The sequence below is a fragment of the Gymnogyps californianus genome, chromosome 5 (genome assembly GCF_018139145.2).
Source record: "Gymnogyps californianus isolate 813 chromosome 5, ASM1813914v2, whole genome shotgun sequence".
Lineage (NCBI taxonomy): Eukaryota > Metazoa > Chordata > Aves > Accipitriformes > Cathartidae > Gymnogyps > Gymnogyps californianus.
In genome coordinates, this window is record NC_059475.1 from 17,676,792 (window position 1) to 17,695,839 (window position 19,048).

General features: G+C 36.6%; 1 protein-coding gene across 3 annotated transcripts in view; it reads right to left on the reverse strand.

The window, feature by feature from the left end:
• The window catches only part of KCNQ1 (potassium voltage-gated channel subfamily Q member 1), a 368,161-nt gene that overhangs the window by 241,840 nt on the left and 107,273 nt on the right, over window positions 1-19,048 (reverse strand). For 2 of the 3 annotated variants that reach the window (XM_050897772.1, XM_050897771.1), the window contains exons 7-12: window positions 18,411-18,521; window positions 15,799-15,894; window positions 13,392-13,514; window positions 12,250-12,391; window positions 8,486-8,551; window positions 5,055-5,175 (exon numbers count right to left, since the gene is read on the reverse strand). In XM_050897772.1, the coding sequence (XP_050753729.1) occupies window positions 5,055-5,175; window positions 8,486-8,551; window positions 12,250-12,391; window positions 13,392-13,514; window positions 15,799-15,894; window positions 18,411-18,521 (659 nt within the window). The remainder of the gene's footprint in view (window positions 1-5,054; window positions 5,176-8,485; window positions 8,552-12,249; window positions 12,392-13,391; window positions 13,515-15,798; window positions 15,895-18,410; window positions 18,522-19,048) is intronic. The other variant, XM_050897770.1, reaches the window with a different exon arrangement.

Here is a 19,048-nt window from a genome sequence, read left to right on the forward strand (position 1 = left end):
CTCCCATTTACTCCTAATACAATGCCTAAAAGGCTCTATATCACACCTGAGATGCTGATGGAGATGATAGAGAAGATAAAGCTGATGTCACCACACAGAATTTTTTCAGGATGGAAATACACTTAACGACAAAAAGAAAGTGCTTTTTGTTTTTAATCTTATGTTTTATTTTAGTGTAAGCCTACTCTGTTAAATCTAAGATCGCAGCAGTATGCCATTGCAAGAAAGCCTCCATCGAAAAATTATTTTATATGTATACTGACAAAACCAATCCTTAACTAATTAAATGTATTTTCATCACCCCAATAAAGACGTACATGAAACGTGGGGAAGAGTCATTAAAACATCAAGAATTATTGTTATTTTGACCACATAGCCAATAACAGGATCACAAATGTGCAATGTTAGCAACTGCTTTCAGCAAGAAATACATTTCCTGGTCAGCTGGATCCACAGTAATTCTTTCAAAAAAATTAGAGAGAAAGATGTATATGAAGTAATATCATACTCACAATTTAAAGATCAAGAATTTTGCCAGCAATTTGCATAGTTAGAGAGTATATTGGTTTACATAGTCTTATGACAGCGAGTACTCATTTGGTATGATACTCAAGGTGATAGAACTAGGTATGAGTTGTTCAAGGTGTCTCCTCTGTTTCTTTAAGCTTTGTGAAAAATTGAGCTACTTTTTATATATAAAGAGTTTAAATACAGTATCCAGAGATGACCTTTGATTTATGTTTCAATTTCTGCAGTAAATTTACAATACATTTAGAGATAGTATTTCCCTAAAAAATTACTCTTATTAAGAAGCAGAAAGAAATACCAAAAATTTATACATCAGAACTGATTAAACAAACCACTAATGGGCTGTTGAACCCCCAAAATGGAAAACTATAGAAATAACAGACATGAACTTATTTTTGATTCAGTAGCATTTCTGAAGGATGTGTGGAGAACACAGAGCTCTCTTTAAACTTCTTTAAAGCAGTGAGAAATATTTATGTAAATATATATTAGACAGAGTTCTTCGCTATTTTCTTCTCTCCCTTTTTCAGCTCAATTGCACCCACCACTTCTCCCTCTCCCTCCCATTTGTATGCTTAGAAGCTTAGTTAATTTCTTTTGCTACTTCAGCTAATGCCAAATGTAAAGTCAAAAAAGGTGCTGAAATTAAACAATTATGTGAACACAGGGAAAGAACCTCTCTGTAGCTGAGCCTCAGCTACAAGTAGCATTGATTTTCCACTGCTTTAAAATGCAAATAGAACAGAAGACCCAATGAAGTGAAACTGGGAACAGCAGGCAATACGGGAAGGCACTGACTAGAGAAAGAAAACAGTGAGAAGTCCAAAGGAGAGGTGTGGTAGTGCTACAGTCTAGTCTCCTGTTTCACTTTTACAACAGAACAGACCACAACAATCATTAAACAAACCATTGAAGAGCCAAGTCTTATCTCAAACAACACACTGTGTACTGCATTCTTCAGACTGTTACAGTTCATTTTATAGGTGAGATCCATAATAGCTAATTATACAGATTGCTCTGCTTGAATCTGCATCTTCTGCTTATAAGACTTCTCACGTAGAGGGAAAAGTGTAGTCGCTTTTCCATGCGCTGATATCGTATTCTATATTTCTGCATGCACCTGCTGCAAATCTGGTTTTTCTATGACATTTTAATCACTTTCCTGTTTGAACATCAGATCTCAAAGCGTTTCTATTATTTTTGCTTCTTCAAAGTGGTAGTGACAATTGATTAACTGGTACAGTAATCTTTCCACATGAAAGATTTCCCATTTCTAATTCCACAGAAACAGGGCTACATGTAGTACAATATTTATTTCAAAACAGATCTAAAATACAGCCAGAAGTATGTCCTGCAAAAAAGAACCACACCTGCATTTTTATTATTAGACACAAACCCAGTCCTATTAAATTGAGGGAGAATATGCACCTACATTTACAAAAAGAGAATAATTTTTGCGTAAACAAGCAGGGCACTGAAGTTCAATTTAGGCCTAGAAGCCTAAAGCCCTTTATCATAACAGCTGAAAGATGGCATTTTCTTTCCATGACCTAATGCAAGTGAGGAAAGAACCTTAGCCTCATTCTTTTTTTAAGCCACAACGATGCCAAGTGTTTGCCTGTCAGTAACACAGTAGCTACCCCACACTTTTGCCAGATTTACACTATCTGTGAAAAGGAAATATTTTTTCATACTGTCAACTAAAAGTCACTTTCCAGTTGCAGGCCTCCAATTAACTGCGTAATATTTACTCATGCATTTATGACTTTCAAAAATTAATGTTTATTCTGGAGTCACCTTTCTGTGGTTTATGGATAAGCTAATTCTTATGTTGCAATAAATATATAATTGACCAGGAAATAGTTCTATGAATCCCAAATCCAAGCATCCTTAGATCGAGTGTTTTATATTACGCTTCCACTTCTGAAACTGTCTTCATGCTTCTGTTCCTCTGATAGAGTATGAATTGCTTTTAATATCTGAAACTAGAGATGTTTGCACTTAATTTGACTTTTCCATACTAATTTGTTTTCATAGCTGGTGCTGTATTCTCGTTAAGTACTTGGGTTTAGACTTGCATATGGCTGCTTATTTCCTTATCAACATATCTGGAGAGATCATACTAATATATGATGGCTTTAAGGAAATAAAATGCTTCACAGCTGGCGACATCAGAACAAAATAATTCATCCTAGATTCTCTCAGGCACAGCATAACTTTCAAGCCTGAATTAAAACCACACACAGACACGGATCTGAAATGACTAACCACTTTTATTATACAGAAAATTAGTACGTGGCTTTGCACACGGAGATATATCTATTGCACAATTCTAAATTTGATCCTTAATTCTATGCCCATATGTCTAACTTGCAGGTCCTACTAAGGTGTAACCAGCTCATAAATATTTGTTCCCTAGGACTTTGAAGTGAAGAATGAAAAAGAAGCATCTGTCTAAACAATTCATGGAAATTGACTGGTCTTCAGCATTCATCAACACAGGTACCCAGTGAAATGCAGCACAGCAGCTTGCTTTTCAACCACCTCAAACGCAAGCAGAATGCACAACCCAACAGTAAAACAAACATTAGAATATTTTTCATTTCAAAATATTTGGGAATATCTGTTATCTGAATGCCAATACTCCAACTGACATTACAAAACATAGGGTTTTCACTAACTTTTTGCCAAAACCTTATATTTATAGGCTGAACTGGCACTGTTTCAGGCCTTTTAATAAACTGCATACAAAGTAAAGGCAGTTCTAAGTGAACAGTTCTCAAGCTCTACAACATGTGATGCACCAATGTTGTAGAGAGACACATTTCAATTAATATTTTATCCAGTTTTGCATTTAACCCGATTTATCCAGTTTTGAATCTAAAACCAAACTCTTAAAAGAAACAATTACTTCCATTTTCTTCCACTCTAGCAGAGACTCAATTCAAGCCATACATGGGGACATGTTTCGTATCATCCCATCACTCATGACCTAGAGCAATCTAGGGAGATTTCAACAAAAGTTACAACCAAAAATTAAGGAAGTAAGAGAGAAATATATAAGTTACTAAAAGACTAGTGTGTTAATTTGGTAAGGTTCTTCAGCTGATACACATTACCTATGTCCTAAGGTCTCCCACAAGTAGTTCACAGGGGGGGAAAAAAATCTCAGCTGCTACACAAGTTGGACTTAAGTGATGAAGCACCTTATTATTTGAAATGTATCAATGAAGGTGACAGTGAGAAATAACTAAATCTTTCCCAAATCCAAAAAGGATAATGAAAACTCCCAGCACCAAAGCTTATTTCTCTTAAAGAAAGCCTGCAATGTTGAGGTAAATTAAAGTTTAAAAAAAGCTACACAAAGGAAACTTCTAGATCTCGTTTTGCTGCTCCGTTGTTCTTCTCTAAGGCTTGAGAAAATTTATGACTTCCTCCTCCTGCTTGTACCACTAAGAAATCTTCCAGAATACAAGTCTCCTAAATCCTCTGCCTACAAATACATGTACATTTAAGGTGATTCAGCTGAAAATGCAAGTACTTTTGTTTGGGGGCAGGGAAGACTCCCCCCAAACCTACTTTTTAAAAAAAAATGTCCTTCTAAAGTGGCTATAAAAACTATGTTTGTGCTTCTCTGCTATTTATACTGTACAGGAAGAAGGCCTGAAAATTGGCAGCAGGCATTTCTGCATGTTTTGTACCTCAGAAATACAAGTATGCCAAGAATTTTCATCTGTGGTTTCACTGCAGAAATCCTCAGATTTCTAGGAATAGGAGGGGAAAAAATTGTCCAGTTCCTCTGGTAGAGGACATACTGTCACACGTCTACTGTGGTAAATAATAAGCATTTGTCAGGAGCTTGAATTAAACAATGACAGAAGACTTTTTTTTTTTTTAAAGGCATTTATCTTTTGCAATTCTCTATTTTTTAGAATAATCTGAGGACCTGGAGATAACATTTTTGCATAAAAGACATGTGAAAAATCCTCTTTTGAAAGGAAAAAAACCAACAAAATAAAAAAGACAGGCCGATTTCAGATCATTTTTATATACCACAAAGCAGTAATAAAGATCAAAACAGATCTTTTCTTCCAATGCAGATCATCATTTGACCATTAGAGAAGGTGCTGCTGAAAGGGAAAGGCTGGTATTTCATATAATTACTATTTAAAAATTTGCACTTCACAGCTATTCCACTGGAAAATGGTGGAGGGAGTAATATAATTCTCAACAGGCAAGTACTCCCACACATTGTCTCCATGTGAAAATCTTGAGGCTATCAACCACCAGCTGCCCAGAGACATTAGCTAAAAACTAAAGCCTTGTGTCACAGCCAAGTAAACTTTTCTTTAGGTCAACACAACGATTTACTGGCACTCAGAACAGTATACACCAACTTCAAGGTAAAAAGAGTTTGACGCAAGTATCTGAGATAGCCCTATCAGCTCCATATTTCAGCCCCTCCCACCTGAATTGGCTTCTCTTGTCTAAGTCAACTAATGCACAATTCAATAGCCTTGACTTACTGTGAGATGTGAGTTATTGGGGTCAACAGTGTCTCACCCTCCAGGTCAAGCTCATCGGCAAAGCTGTTGGTCCTGATGAAGGGTCCTGTGTTCACATCTAAAAATGTTGGGCTTTTTTTCACTGTGAGGAAACATGCAGATAACAGTTAAAGCAATAGCATTCAGCTTTTTCAAGAAAGGTCTACCACTCATTTGGATCTCTGAAATACTGTACATTTTAACAGAATATTGAAAACAGAAGTTACTATGAAAAAATTGCATATACTGCAGAGTTCATGAAAAGTAAAACTTTAACTCTTCTTCTACTTGAAGAATTTCATCTTCTGCTGAAGACTTAAAGCTAGTACTTTTTTTTCTTTTTTTTGTTCATGCCTCTCATACACTAGAATGTAGAGTATCTATATCACAGGCAGCTTCATGCATTATAAAACTTATTATACAATACTCAGCCATACCATGGATGACAGCTCTACTGCAACAGTGCATGAGTGCAATTCAATGACAAGACCAGGTCCTTCTTATATCATCTCTACTTTATGTTTTAGTTTATAATACCAGTTTCTGGGGTGTAATTACTGTGACTAAGATCAAGAACCAAGGCCTAGATCAACAAAGGAGCCTAGGCATTTTCACAGTGAGCAGTCAGCTCCTGTCACGCGCTGTCTGAGCCAGTCTACTGGTTCCCAATCCCTCTCACACTTGGGCACAAGGATGCCTCATCTTTGAGCCCAGACACAAGACAGGCGGCAAGATGTTCAGTTCATCCAAGATGAGGTCCTTAGTGGGAAGGCCATTTCACAAAAATTCAGATATTGAAAGTTTTTAGTAGCAAATTTATTTGTATACCAACACTTTCATGCATCCAAGAAATTAGGCAGAGTATTACAGATTTCATTTTTAAACTCAGGCTCCTAAATTCTGCCAGACTCTAACATTAAGAACCCTATAGTGCTATTTCCAGCATGGTCCTAACATTTGTTAGAGAAGCCACAAAATCTGCGTATGAATAAAACCACTATTGTATTTATACATGACTGTAAATGAATTTTATAGAGAATAAAAACAAGTAAAATTCTGTAAAAATCATAGGTAGATTATGACACCTCCATAGAAATCTTTATCTGTGCAACTGGCTGGATCATTCAATGAAATAATTATAATGTTGTAATTTATGAAGCCTCTACAGTATTAAATAGAATACTTTATAATATAACAGCAAATAATGTCCTGCCAAAATGCAACATGAAAGCTAAAGGAATACAGCAGAAACAGCTAACTTAAATGTAGCTGAATTTAATGAGAATAGAAGTGGGGATATCAGGAAAAGGATTTTTTTTAAATGCAACAATTTTGCTCAAGGAAGTCAATATCTTCATATGGCAGAAATGGATTTGAACTTTTACAAATAATCAGAAGAGAAAATGTTATTATATTATCAGGCACATGGCCATTCAATGGAATGTACCAAATTTACAATGGGAATGTCTACTTTCCAGAAACTGTAATAGGAGCGAAAGACCTCTGAAATCACAGTAACAAAGAGACAACTGCTAGGAGATAAAATTATCAAAAGCAGGAGCCACTTGTAGCACTTAATGAAAATTTTATAGTAAGTTTTAGCAAATGTTAGCTTCCTATTTTTGGTTTTAGTGTCATGTTATTTAATCACTTTGCTGTAGTCATCATCCAAGATAATGGCTGTGAAACAAGCAAAATCATTCCAGATTCAGATATGCAGCAAAATGTCTTTAAAACAGACTCCTTTTGGCTTTCACTAAATTTATTTTCACTCTTTTCATTTATACAAGATACAAATGAAACTTTCCCAGTTTCTAGGAAAGAAGGACTCACAGCCTTTTTAGTTTTCCTGATGATAAGTGATAAAACTGCTGAACCTAAAACCACGTAAAGTGTTTGCTGAACACTCACTAAACTGTGCTTATGAGAGATACAATACACACAGTACACAAGAGGATTTGCAGAAACGGCTGTTCTTGGATCATTCACAGTTATTGCTTTTCAGTTTCATGGGAGGAGAGAGAAGGAGCAGCACAATGAGAAAGGAACAAGAAGCCAAGGCTGTACCTCACCCTATTTGAAAGTGCTGTTATCTGAGAATACAGAGATGAACAGCTGCTTCATATGAGGCAAACATGGTATCTCCCTCCCTCTTTTTGTTTTAAAATTTTCTAAGATGATCATAACCAAGATCAGTCTGTTCTGGTGACCGGTGCAGCCCTCTGCTTTTTATGCTCTCATTCTTAAGTGTATGTTACTGCTTCCAACATGAAGGAGGAACCACTCCAAAACACTAACACGCAACCTGTTTGCACAGAGAGAGAGGAGGGACCAAAAAAAGAAAATGGCATTAATGAGAGCTTCCCTGCCACAAAGTGCCTTGAAACAAGGCTCAAGCAGAGCACCAGGGAGTATATGCTGCCGCAGCGTACTTTTTTATTTATAAAAATAAATTCATAGCCATTTGACTTTGGAGGAGTCTTTCTCACAAAGCAGTGTTAAAAAAAAGTACCTTAAAAAAGACACTAGATTTCTAAATAAATAGGCTAAAGAAAAAAAAGGAAGATTTAGAAACTCATTTTCAATGGATAATGAGTGAAAAGAAACAGGAAACAGGTGTAGCAAGGGATATTTACTATAATTCAGGGGTGCCCAAGCTTTATTTTCTCTATTTTTGATGGGTAGCAGCAGCAACTATGGTAACTGGCATGACTATCCCACGGATAATGCTGAGCCAAGTAGTACTTTGAAATGGCAGAAAATACACCTCCCACAATATGAGGGCCCCTGCTTTAAAACAGAAATTCTGAACTTCCTGGAAACATTCAAGGTCAGCCTGGATGGGGCTTTGAGCAACCTGATCTAGTTGAAGATGTCCCTGCTCATTGCAGGGGGGTTGGACTAGATGACCTTTAAAGGTCCCTTTCAACCTAAACCATTCTATGATTCTATGAACTTTCAATTGAGGATTATAAACACAATAACAAGAAATTACTGATGGGTTTTCTACATTACCAACACAACAATTTTATATACAATATGACATGTATACAGATACTTTTCTGGTAGCAGAGTATTTGGCTAGTAAGACAAAAAATATTTTACACTTCCTCTTTTGTAAGCATAGACAAAAATTTAAAACACTTTAAAGCATTTTCATGGAAAACCTGAGTTTTAATTAATGCATTTAGAAAATACCTCTGTTCTGCAGAAAATTTCTTTTTTTTATTTAAACATTTGCAATTTACAACCTGAACAACTTTCCAAACTCAAAATCCTACTGACATGCCTATGCTTTCTTTAAAAACCAGCACTATAATTTTCTGTGCCACAGCAGGCAACTCCAGACAGAGCATTGCAAAGATATAGTAATTAACAAAGGTGATGGAGCAATGAAATATTATGAGCTTTACCTGGAGAGGAAGGAGCGCTGGAAGACTGCTGGTCTGTGGAAAAGGATGGCCAGGAGCGCTGACAATCTGAGTCAGAGTAAAGATGCACATAAAATAAAGAGAGATGGGGGGGAAGAAAAAAGCTCCAGACAGGCAGCTGAGGAGGTGCAGACATACCTAAAATATAGTATGTTGTACCTGACATCTTTAAAAACAAAATATAAAAATATTGTGGAAAAGAGTTTGTATGAAACTCTTCTAGTGTGTATTACATGTTAGCAGAATATCAAATCACCACTAGGGAAGGCATGTTGTCTCTTCAAACCCATTCTTCATGACAGTGTCACCTGCTGCAAGATATTCCTCCCTACATGCCAGTCCCATTTTGAGGAAACTAATCTATATGTTTGCCCCTTCCTTCCTAACTTTAAGGTTTCCTCAAGTGTTTCCCTTTCCAAATTGTACAACCTCATATGGGTCAGAGCCCTCTTGCTCTGGTTCATACTGTTCATGGTGTAGCTAGCTCCTGGTCAGATTTTAGTGCTGTCAGGTGGACAGACATGTACTGCCACCCATGTTTGAAGCTGCCTGACACATCCCATAAAAAGCATTTGAAGCTGCCCACTTCAACCATTTAAGCCAAGTGCCTGTCTCAAGCTTAATTTCTTGGGGAAAAGTTTCAGGCAAGCAAGAGGAGTCAATGATGAGAAAGAGACTCAACAAAACATAATGTTTATGCTATGTTTAGTTCTTTTGAACAGCATTATCCTTTTAATAACTATTTCATTAAGAAATGCCTGAGGACTCACTGGGACAGAGTGATATTTTTCAGAAGTGTTGCCTTACTTTTACACAGAGAGAAAAACTCTCAAAATATAAATGTATTGGAGTTAAAAAAATCTGAAAAATACTCTTTTTGTAAGTGTTCTGTCAGTGCTAGGCACACTTGGGTCTTGGGTCTTTGCTGAACTGATGATGCCAGGTGAAAGGGGGAGGGGAGAAAAGGAGCTGGAAATCTCTGATTGCACAAGGATACTGGCAGGGAAGCCAGATGGGGGATCCAGGAGTGTGAAGACTTGAATATAAGTGGGCAGCCCAAACAGAGAACCAAAATTTGCTGAATATGAGAAAGTAGCACATGAATATGTGACCAGAGGCTTTCTGAGGACCAAATTAAAGCTGAATGAGCATCCTTTATTCTTGTACTTCCTAATTTCTTGTTTCTGAGCTTTTGACTTGGCAGCTTCAGTTTTCTGTGTAGGTAATCTTATTCACAGTAAGTACAAATACACTCTCTCCTCTTTATTTCTTTGAGTCACTGTGAGAACAGTGTTAGGTAACCTCTCAGGTCCACCGAGCTCACGCTGCCTGGCTAGGAAACAGAAACTGAACCTATGGTGGCTGGCAAAGCTCCTCTGATATTTCCTCAAGACGAAGGAATTTCTTGTTCATGTAAAACAGGTGACTTCATGGCTCTTGCTGCTCTCCTGAGCTTGTTCCACCATGCTCACCCCCAACAGAGATGCACCACTTGGAACACAGGAGAAAAGTAGAAACCAGAAAATGGGCAAATCAAGGATTGATCGGGGGAGTCAAGGAGATTCAGTTCGTTTTCTGCTATTTTACCACCTTAATTGCACCTGTGTTCCACATGGGTTCAGAGGAGAAACTGAACCTTCTATTTTCAGACAATTTAATCCAAGCCTGAGCATCCTTGCACTCAGTCACTGAGAAGAAGCCTCTATTGTCTTTAGTAGATGCAGAGCAGACAGCTTACAGGTGGCTCACAGCACTCTCACTAAATCACGGAGGTTTTTTGCCCAGACCTAGCTCTAATCCTAGAGTCTTTGGGGAACACTCAATTGTTAAGAAAGTGCCTAAGCAAGGACATTAGAAACATCACAGGACTACATGGCTGCTGAACTGATCACAGAATCCAGACAAACAGTAAAATAAATTATTTAATTTATGGGTCCCCATCTGTTCACAAATACCTACAGAGCATTTTTACAGGAACAGATGCATGTACTTCAGAATGCACAATATTGGAGGTCAAATCTGGAAATTTTTCTTCCATCCCAATCTATTTGTTTAGAAATTAATTCTCAGCTATATGCTCAGATAACTTAACTACTGGATGAATTATACTTTATTTATATGTAGATTATCTTTTTCTATTGGTTATATATACATGAGCGATTTCTCTCAATTATAAAAAACCCAGAGATCATCTATTTATATGAGTGCTCACTTTTCTCTTTGTAATGAAACTATGGGTGCAATTGTGATTACAAGTGTGAGAATGTACATTTTTGTCTGTCTAGATCTCCTTGGCTGCAAAAGATTTCTTAGAAACTATATGGCACTAGACACACATGAAAAGCACTGCAAACACATTGTCATAAGCTGGCATGCCATAGATAGAATTATTTTCCTCAACTTACCAAGCAATTTTAACATTCCTGTTTGTCCTGTATACTTGTAACAGTTTAGAGAGAGCAGAACACAGATAAAAAAGAAAAAAGATAAGTGTCAGAAGAAATTAGAGAAAATCCTTTTATTGAAAACTATAGAGCTGATTTTTGAAGTGGCAGTAGTAGGCTGCCTGCAAATCATACTGTCCTTCAATCAACTTAGAAACTTAGCGATAAAAGGTGGGACTTTACAAATCCAAGCATTTATACAGTTCATTCATTGGATTGTTTTGAACAAAGGTATCTGTACTGAAAGCCTGAGACACAGACTAAACTTGGTACTTGCCCACCTTTTAACAGCTATGTCATTTCTACCACCAGATGCAATTCACAATCATTCCTTAACTGAGGCCAAGAAAGAGTGGAAAATCATGGATGTTACAGAGCAAGACAAGACAGAAGCATACCAAAAAAGTACATGGAAGGTGAGATTTTCTGCTTGAATTAAAATATGCCTGGTGCCAGCCCACATTGCTATCTTATTTTAAAGGTCATTAAATTTAATCAGGCCAGCCAAATTTTTGAGGAGAAAAAACTTTAAGTACTTAAGGTACCTATAATCAATAAAACACACCTTAAAAATTAAACCTCATTCTTGCTGCCAAAATTTGAACGGTACACTTTAAAAACTTCTAATAAAAGTACATTTATAAAAAGCCACATTGTAAATTCAGAGCTATTTTGGAAGTTCATTACAGCTAAAGCAACTATAACTAAGCTATTAATTATAAGGTGACTATCAGAGTCCTTTCTTTTTCCTCATACTATATCATTTTGTACAGTGACAGTTAATACAGATGGATCCACATTTATCTTAAGTACTTCTGCTTTCAAAATTTGATTCACAGCCTACTCCACTGAGCAGATGGCAGGAGCACATGATGGTTTCACATAGCAGACTATGTTCAGTGCAGCCAAGACATGTCAATCCTTTTCGGTTGAGGTACAAGCACAAGAGTAACACATCTTGGGTAAATTTCACGTGGAAAAGCTGACAGCTAATCCCTGTAGTTTCAATTAATTGCAGAATTGGGGCATGTATGCACCAGCCTCAGAGACAGTAGATCTTCTGGCAGGCACAAATGACAAATAATCTTAGTTTGTTTGCAGTGGAGCATGCTCATTAAACGAATGGTTGAATCTCATCCAGACAAGCCAGCAACAAGTCAAAAAGCAAAGTATTCTTGCTTTAGAATGGCAAGAGCTTGTTCCGTCCTCATCCTCTCTCCTACAGATATTAAAGAGGACCTGTGTGTAAATCACTAATAGAAGCCATTACAGTTACTGGCATTTTATAATGGAATTTCTTACCAGAATTTTCATATGCTTCAAAACTGAAATCAGGTTTCCTGTCCTCCGTCACATGGTCATAAGTGATGTGTGGAACAGTTAACATTCTATCTGGAGAAGAAGGCCCATTGTCCTTGTCTAACTTAAATTTCTTCTTTTTAACCTAAAAATACACATACATTAAATTACTCAAACCAAGCCACATTTAGTTGTCTCTTCAGTAATGCCTTCAATAATAATGCAGTCCCCAATGAGCTATAACCAGTCTAAAGAGTGCCTGACCAATTACACTTTCATGATGCTACATTGTGCATTTCTCAGTAAGATTGCCCCCCATCCCGCCAAAACTGGCTAATCACTAGAATTCTGCACGCTGTCATTAGCAATCCCTTGCCTGCAGTAAAAAAATCTGCTAGCTCTGCAACAGTTTATATAAATGAAACTATTCTAGAATATCTTTACCATTTTATGGATGCAATAATTCATGCTTTCAGCAAAAAGCAAATGGATATATTGCTACTGAACTCAGATGAACCCGGGATACTAGGGAAGATTTTTGCACAACATCCTCTCCTTCCAGCTTGACACTACTGCGCAATACTCTTACAATAGAGAGGACAAAGTATTACATCATCTAAAGATTCTGACAAAGTTTTTTTGTTGTTTTTTAAACAAAAAAATTCTTAACTTATGGAATCAGTTGATATTAAAATACTACTGTATGTATGCACAAGATGTCTTCACCATAGAAGCTTAGAAAGCCACAAAATCAATAGCTGAGAGAAGCAGTAGTTTTGGTTGTTTTTTTTTAAACCAACTAAAAGTTACTGTTTTGGAAATAGTAATTTTCTTTTTCTCCTTTGCTTATAGTTTTCCAAACAACAACAGTAAGTTACTGATTGATATGCCTGAGTTAGGTCATAATTGCTCTTTTCCAAACCCATAGATCCATTTAAAAAGTCAAGCTTGGGAACCAAAGTAAATTAAATTATAGTTTAAAATGTTTGTATACTGAAAATTTCAAAACTGAAATGAAAATAAAACTTTGAAATCAAGTAGTAATCTGTAAAACAAAGACAACAAATAGCCTCTAGAGAGTAAACAAATTCAATCTAATTTAAAAATTTTAAATTACTGTAATAGGAAGTGTTAGTTACTGGTACCATCACTGATTTCTTCGGTTTTGGACTGGGTGACAGCAAATGATAATTCCTGGCAGGTTTTCGAATGTATATTTTCCATGTAGAAGAGTCTGGGTTTTCTGCTGCATAGCATCTCCATGCAGTCTAGAATAAAAGTTTTAAGCAACAGAACAATTAGTGCAATCAGATTTGTAGCTGTTTGTACTACAAAGTAACTTCCACGTAGCACGTTAGTCATTCTTTATTTAATAGTATTCTTGAATTTCCCCACTGGAAACAAACTCAGCATGGTTTAGAATCCTTATTTTGTAAACAGAAACCACATAGTTTGAACTGGGCAAACCAGAAAGGAAGATCAGTCTTTTCAAGTGCAACTTTTGTTCACATTAGCGGCAAACAAATAATAAGAGAGAATTCTAGACTGGACTCAAAAGATTGGGGTTGAATTTCTTGCTCTGCCCCAGTTTCCCTCTCTGACTTCAAGCATTTTGCCTACTGCATCCTGTCTTTCAGGGTCCTACTCAGAAAACAAAAATCCTTCTTCCCTGTCTCACAGGAGTACTATCAGAAAAAAAAAAAGCAATTGTGATGTGGTCAGTAGGGCTATATTCATATGAAGAAATAAGACTGAGAGAATGAGGGAACAGCACCAATGGTTAACCAGGAGCCAAAACCCCAAACCAATCCTCCCTCCTGCCAACCACCAATGATTAAAGTACTATATTCTCAGACAAAAAGGAGGAAATGCAGGGCTAGGAAACAAGATCAACAAGAGACAAAACACTACTGCATTCTCTCTTAAATGTGTAAATATATCAGAATTGATTAATAATTAATCTCCAAATTAAAAAGGCAGATCCTCACTTATGCACTACATGAAAAAAGGACACACATATACATACACAAATTTTAAAGTGGGAAAGGCCAGAAAACACTAGATGAAAGAAACAAAGCAAGGCAGAATGACAGAGGAAAACAGACAGCAGTTGAAAAGTAAAGGATCAGGCAATCGCCATATAACTCCCACCATGGGTAACAGGATACTGGAAGAAACAACTGGCCTCTAGGAGAAAACAAGAAGGAATACAGGAAAAAAGTATCACTCATTTCAGCTGTTGTCTTGTCTTGTACTTATTTCATAAACTTCTTGTTTTAAGAATAATCTTCTTGTAAGTTATTTGTAAAGCACTTATTAAATTGGGCCTCTGGAAGTCCGAGACTACTAGTAAATCATAATTACCACTACTAAGAACAGGTAGTCAGCAACTCATTGTCTATCCTCCACTCCTCCTTAACATTTCATATGGAGCCAAGTACAACATTCTGGACATGCAGTCTCAGGCTTCCCAATAATTTGGGGTTGATTTCCCAAAAGAATCAGTGGGAACACTAAAAATCCATTCTTTGCAAAACCATACCTTTTTCTGACCATGCAATCCAAATGAAACACACCGAGTCTGAAGATTTTTGACTAATCTCTGGCTATAACCAGAGCCCTAAATTTAAACCTTTTTCATGTTAACTCTGGGACTGTTTAGTTTCAAGCATAAACTTTACAGTTAGCTACTGTTTCCATAAAGAGCCTGACCTGGAAATCCACATTCACTCATGAAGCTAGAGAAATAAGTCATCTGAGAACGCAAAAATGATATGGCTTAGGTGTACATCTACATTTCCTTTAAATTTGATCCCTGTGCTTCTAAAGCTACATGTAGATACTGAGTGAGGGAGGAAAAGCTGGAAAAAACTAGAATGAAAAAATATTAATACTTCTCCAGGGTGAAATGCTGGCTCCACTGAAGTAAAGGATAAAATCTCATTGACCTTACTGACACTGAACTGCAACTGTATTTTTAACAGAGGGGATCAATATTTTTTTGCCTGTATGTTATCCTACACAAAAAGACTGATTTTGCAGAAGCTTAGTGGTTCCCAACCACCTATCCTGGAGCTGAAAAGTTCAAACAAGATTTTCCTATTTAACATTCTGATTTAATTCTCCTAAATTTGAGATTTTTAAGAATTTATTTGCCCCAAGGAAAATGAAGCATATCTGACATTTGTCTTTATAAGCTACAATGTATTTTTTAAAAGTACAATTTTACATGAAGCCTCCTCTCTGTTTTTCACTACTGCAAGCATAGTATTTCATAACATTTTCACCAGGTAAATTGTTCAATAACTACAGGATAGCCTTCAGTTTTGATTTTAACCAGCTGAATTAAACAGTTTGCACTGATTTGGGAGTGAACTTTTCTGCTCATTAGTTTACATTAAAGGCGGGATTTCCAAAACCGTTTAAAAGACTTGCATCTGTAACTCCTACACAATTTTTAATGGGAATCAGGCATGGAAATACTGCCAAGAGTTTTGAAAAAAACTATAAATGGAAAGAAATGATAGTATGCAAAATGCAGGAACTCAGTACCTGTATGAGAGAGGCAGCAGCTGGAATTTGACGGTTGAAATGCTTCTGTCTTTGTTTCTGTTGTACCTTTAGGGCAAAGCCTGAACCAAGAATTCCCTGTAGGAAGAAAGAAAACACAGATGTAATTTTTTTTTAAGAGGGGAAAAAAACACACATAAGCTTGTCAAATTATGTTGTATTAATAAACTGCTATTCAGCACCATAAAACCCAACTAATTATTTAGAGGAAATGACTTAATACTGTTAAGTTTTTAGACTCATTTAGTATTACTTGTTGAAATATACTGTGAATGTTATCATGCCCTGATCCAAAGCCTATTTAAGTCAGCTGGACTCAAATGCTAAAAAGCAAGCAGAATTGATATTTCATATCCTCTAAAAGCCTCATAAATGCTTGTGAAGGGGAATGATAGAATAGGGAGAAATATTAACCTGACGTGCTTAACTTCACTTTTATGAGAAATAAAACTTTGGCATGGCATGATTCAGGTCACAAGAAAGACCTTTTAACTGTAGTATGGCAATTTCTATTTCCATATGTTAACCCATGCTGGGAGGGGAGGACAAAGAAGAGGAAAAGGAATATTACAAAATGGTCAGCACTTCAGTGAGTTCAACACAAGGCCATCTAATCCACTCTCAGGACAAGGGACATGGACTAATGGCACTGGATGGTGTACAACCCGAAATAGCCTCCGAACGTAGTATAACTATTAAGTCCAAAATTAAGTACAGAGCGAGTCATTTATGTAGTCATTTGCATAGCTATAGACATATTTAACAAAGGTTTTAGTAACACAGATAAAAATGAGATCTTCTCTAAATCAGCTTACATGGCTACCTACCCAACAAAAGTATAATTCATTTTCTACATATGGTAGTCAAGGTGTCAGAGCAGCCAGTGATCTTGGCTCAACCTCTAAGAACTGTATTAATCATCAAGTGTTTTGAAAGGAACAGGAAAGACCCTTCCTATTGTGTTCATTTAGTAAAGATCAAAGAGTTAATGATGCTCAAACATCACTTATTTGGGAAATGAAGGACTGTTGCTAGATCCAGAACCCATACCAGTTGTGTTTAGCCACAACAATTACTTTCAACTGTGATCTCAGCCAGCTCCCCTTATTTAAAACAGCAACAAGGCAGCATGCAATAGTTACTACCTATCAACTATATACTGCTAGAGCTTCAAACCCTAAATTCCTCCCTTGGGCCAACTCACAAGAACTTAATTCAGTAATAAAAATCACACTGATAAAGGGGTGTTTGTTGTTTTAGTTCTACAAACAACTAGGGAAATCTGACAGGTAAACATAAAAGCATTGCTGTGAAGGTGGGGCTGCTACACAATTATTTATACAACATCTTTGCTGGCATTCAAGTCTGAGGAAAAACAAAAAACACCTCTTCAGTCAAAATAGTAGCTTTTGGCATTTTTCTTACAGATCATTTCATTTACCAGATTCTCTCTTCTAAACAAGGAATAAATGTGAAAGAGATTAGAATGAGGAGGGGGGAAGAATATGCTTTTAAAGGCAAACTGATGCTGGAGAGTCTAAAAATCTACAGTTAATTACCCTCCTCTGCAAAAGGTTGTGTACCTTTAAAGTAAGCGACTAATTTTAAAAAGCCACTGGAGTTTTAACAGTTACTATTTCATGTTGTGAAGAATTTTTGTGACAGTACTGGCATAAAAGTATCCTTCTCATCCATCCTATACTTATCCCCACCACTTCCCTGCCACAACTACGCTAACATCTGCTAACACAACTCTTTGTGTCACTGAACTGAAAAACTTGCTGAAAAATAAACATTTTAACAGCACATTTCAGGTTGCACAAACATTTTAACAGCACAATTCAGGAGTATTGCTAAATTTGTGAAAAAAATACCCTTAACTACCCTTGGCACTGAACATTTGGGGTTTTCAAACCACAGTCCAGGTTTCACTGATTTTGAATTTACCCTTGGTAACCTGTTTTCAGTGCAAATAGGTTATATACTTGGGAACCTGTTTTCAGTGCAAACAAAGTGCTGTAACACCTTTAAAAGCTCAGCCTTAGGTCACTTTTGAAAATGGGACTTTGGCCATGGACAGATGCTAATTTGGTAAAGAGGTGCATCAGTGTCCCTGGCTGCTTATTGTTTTCTTTCTGCCAGTGACACCTTTTCGGCAGCTTTGCTAGAATGATGCGTATGAGAACTCTGCAGCTCACCCTGGACCTAATCAGTTGAGTAAACTATGAGTGAATGCCTTAAAAAGCCAAAACATCACTAAGTCACTGAGTCCAGAAGTAATTAGCACGAGAAACAATTTCCTTTACACTTCTGAGATGGGCAGAAAAAGTATTTTGAATTAAACATTTCTTTCTCAAATACATACCAAATCTAGCGTTGCATACAATAAACACTACATATTTACTTTTTTTAGCTACTTATATAAGCTCTTTTTCTTCTACAAGCTACATATATTTTAACTACAATATAAAAGTTTAATACAAAGCTTTCATAACATCAGGTTAAATGAAAGGTTAAAGAATCAATAACAAAAGTTTCCTCTGATGACTAATGAGTCAACACCAAATTGCCAGCGAAAGTACAAGATAACCTACCGCAGGTAGTGCAAAAAATGAAATTGCAAATACTGAAAAACAAGATGCAATGGTCTTTCCTATCCAGGTCTGAGGCACTTTATCCCCATAGCCAATAGTTGTAACAGTCACCTGTAAAGAGAAATACATAGAGCATTACAGCAAGTATTAATGTGGCAGTTTTGGGTTGTTGTTCTTTCTTCCTTTTTTATTTATTTTAAAGAAACATTAGTTGCATTCCTAACTCTCCCACTGACAGTCTGTGTGACATCAATGAAGGTAACTCTCCTCTCCAAAACAGATGGAAAAAGGTACAGGAAATTGAATTACTACAAAATACATGTTTAAAATCTCGTAAAGTAAAACCATTAATTTAAGTCTTCATGGCTGAGGCAACTTTACAGCATATGAAGTTACTAGGATATGGGTTGCCTGCCCACATCATACACTTTCCTTAGGGGGAGGCTGCCAACAGTTCTGAATTGCTGATTTTCTTTATGGGCAGGAGATGTTTGCTGAGAGTATTACAGGACTGTTGCAAAGAAAGAGCATACATATACACTGTAACCATGGTCTATGACTGGGATTAGACATGAAGTATTCTAGAGAATAATATTGATATAAATAACAAGAGAAGCTGAAAATTTTCCATGCAGTAA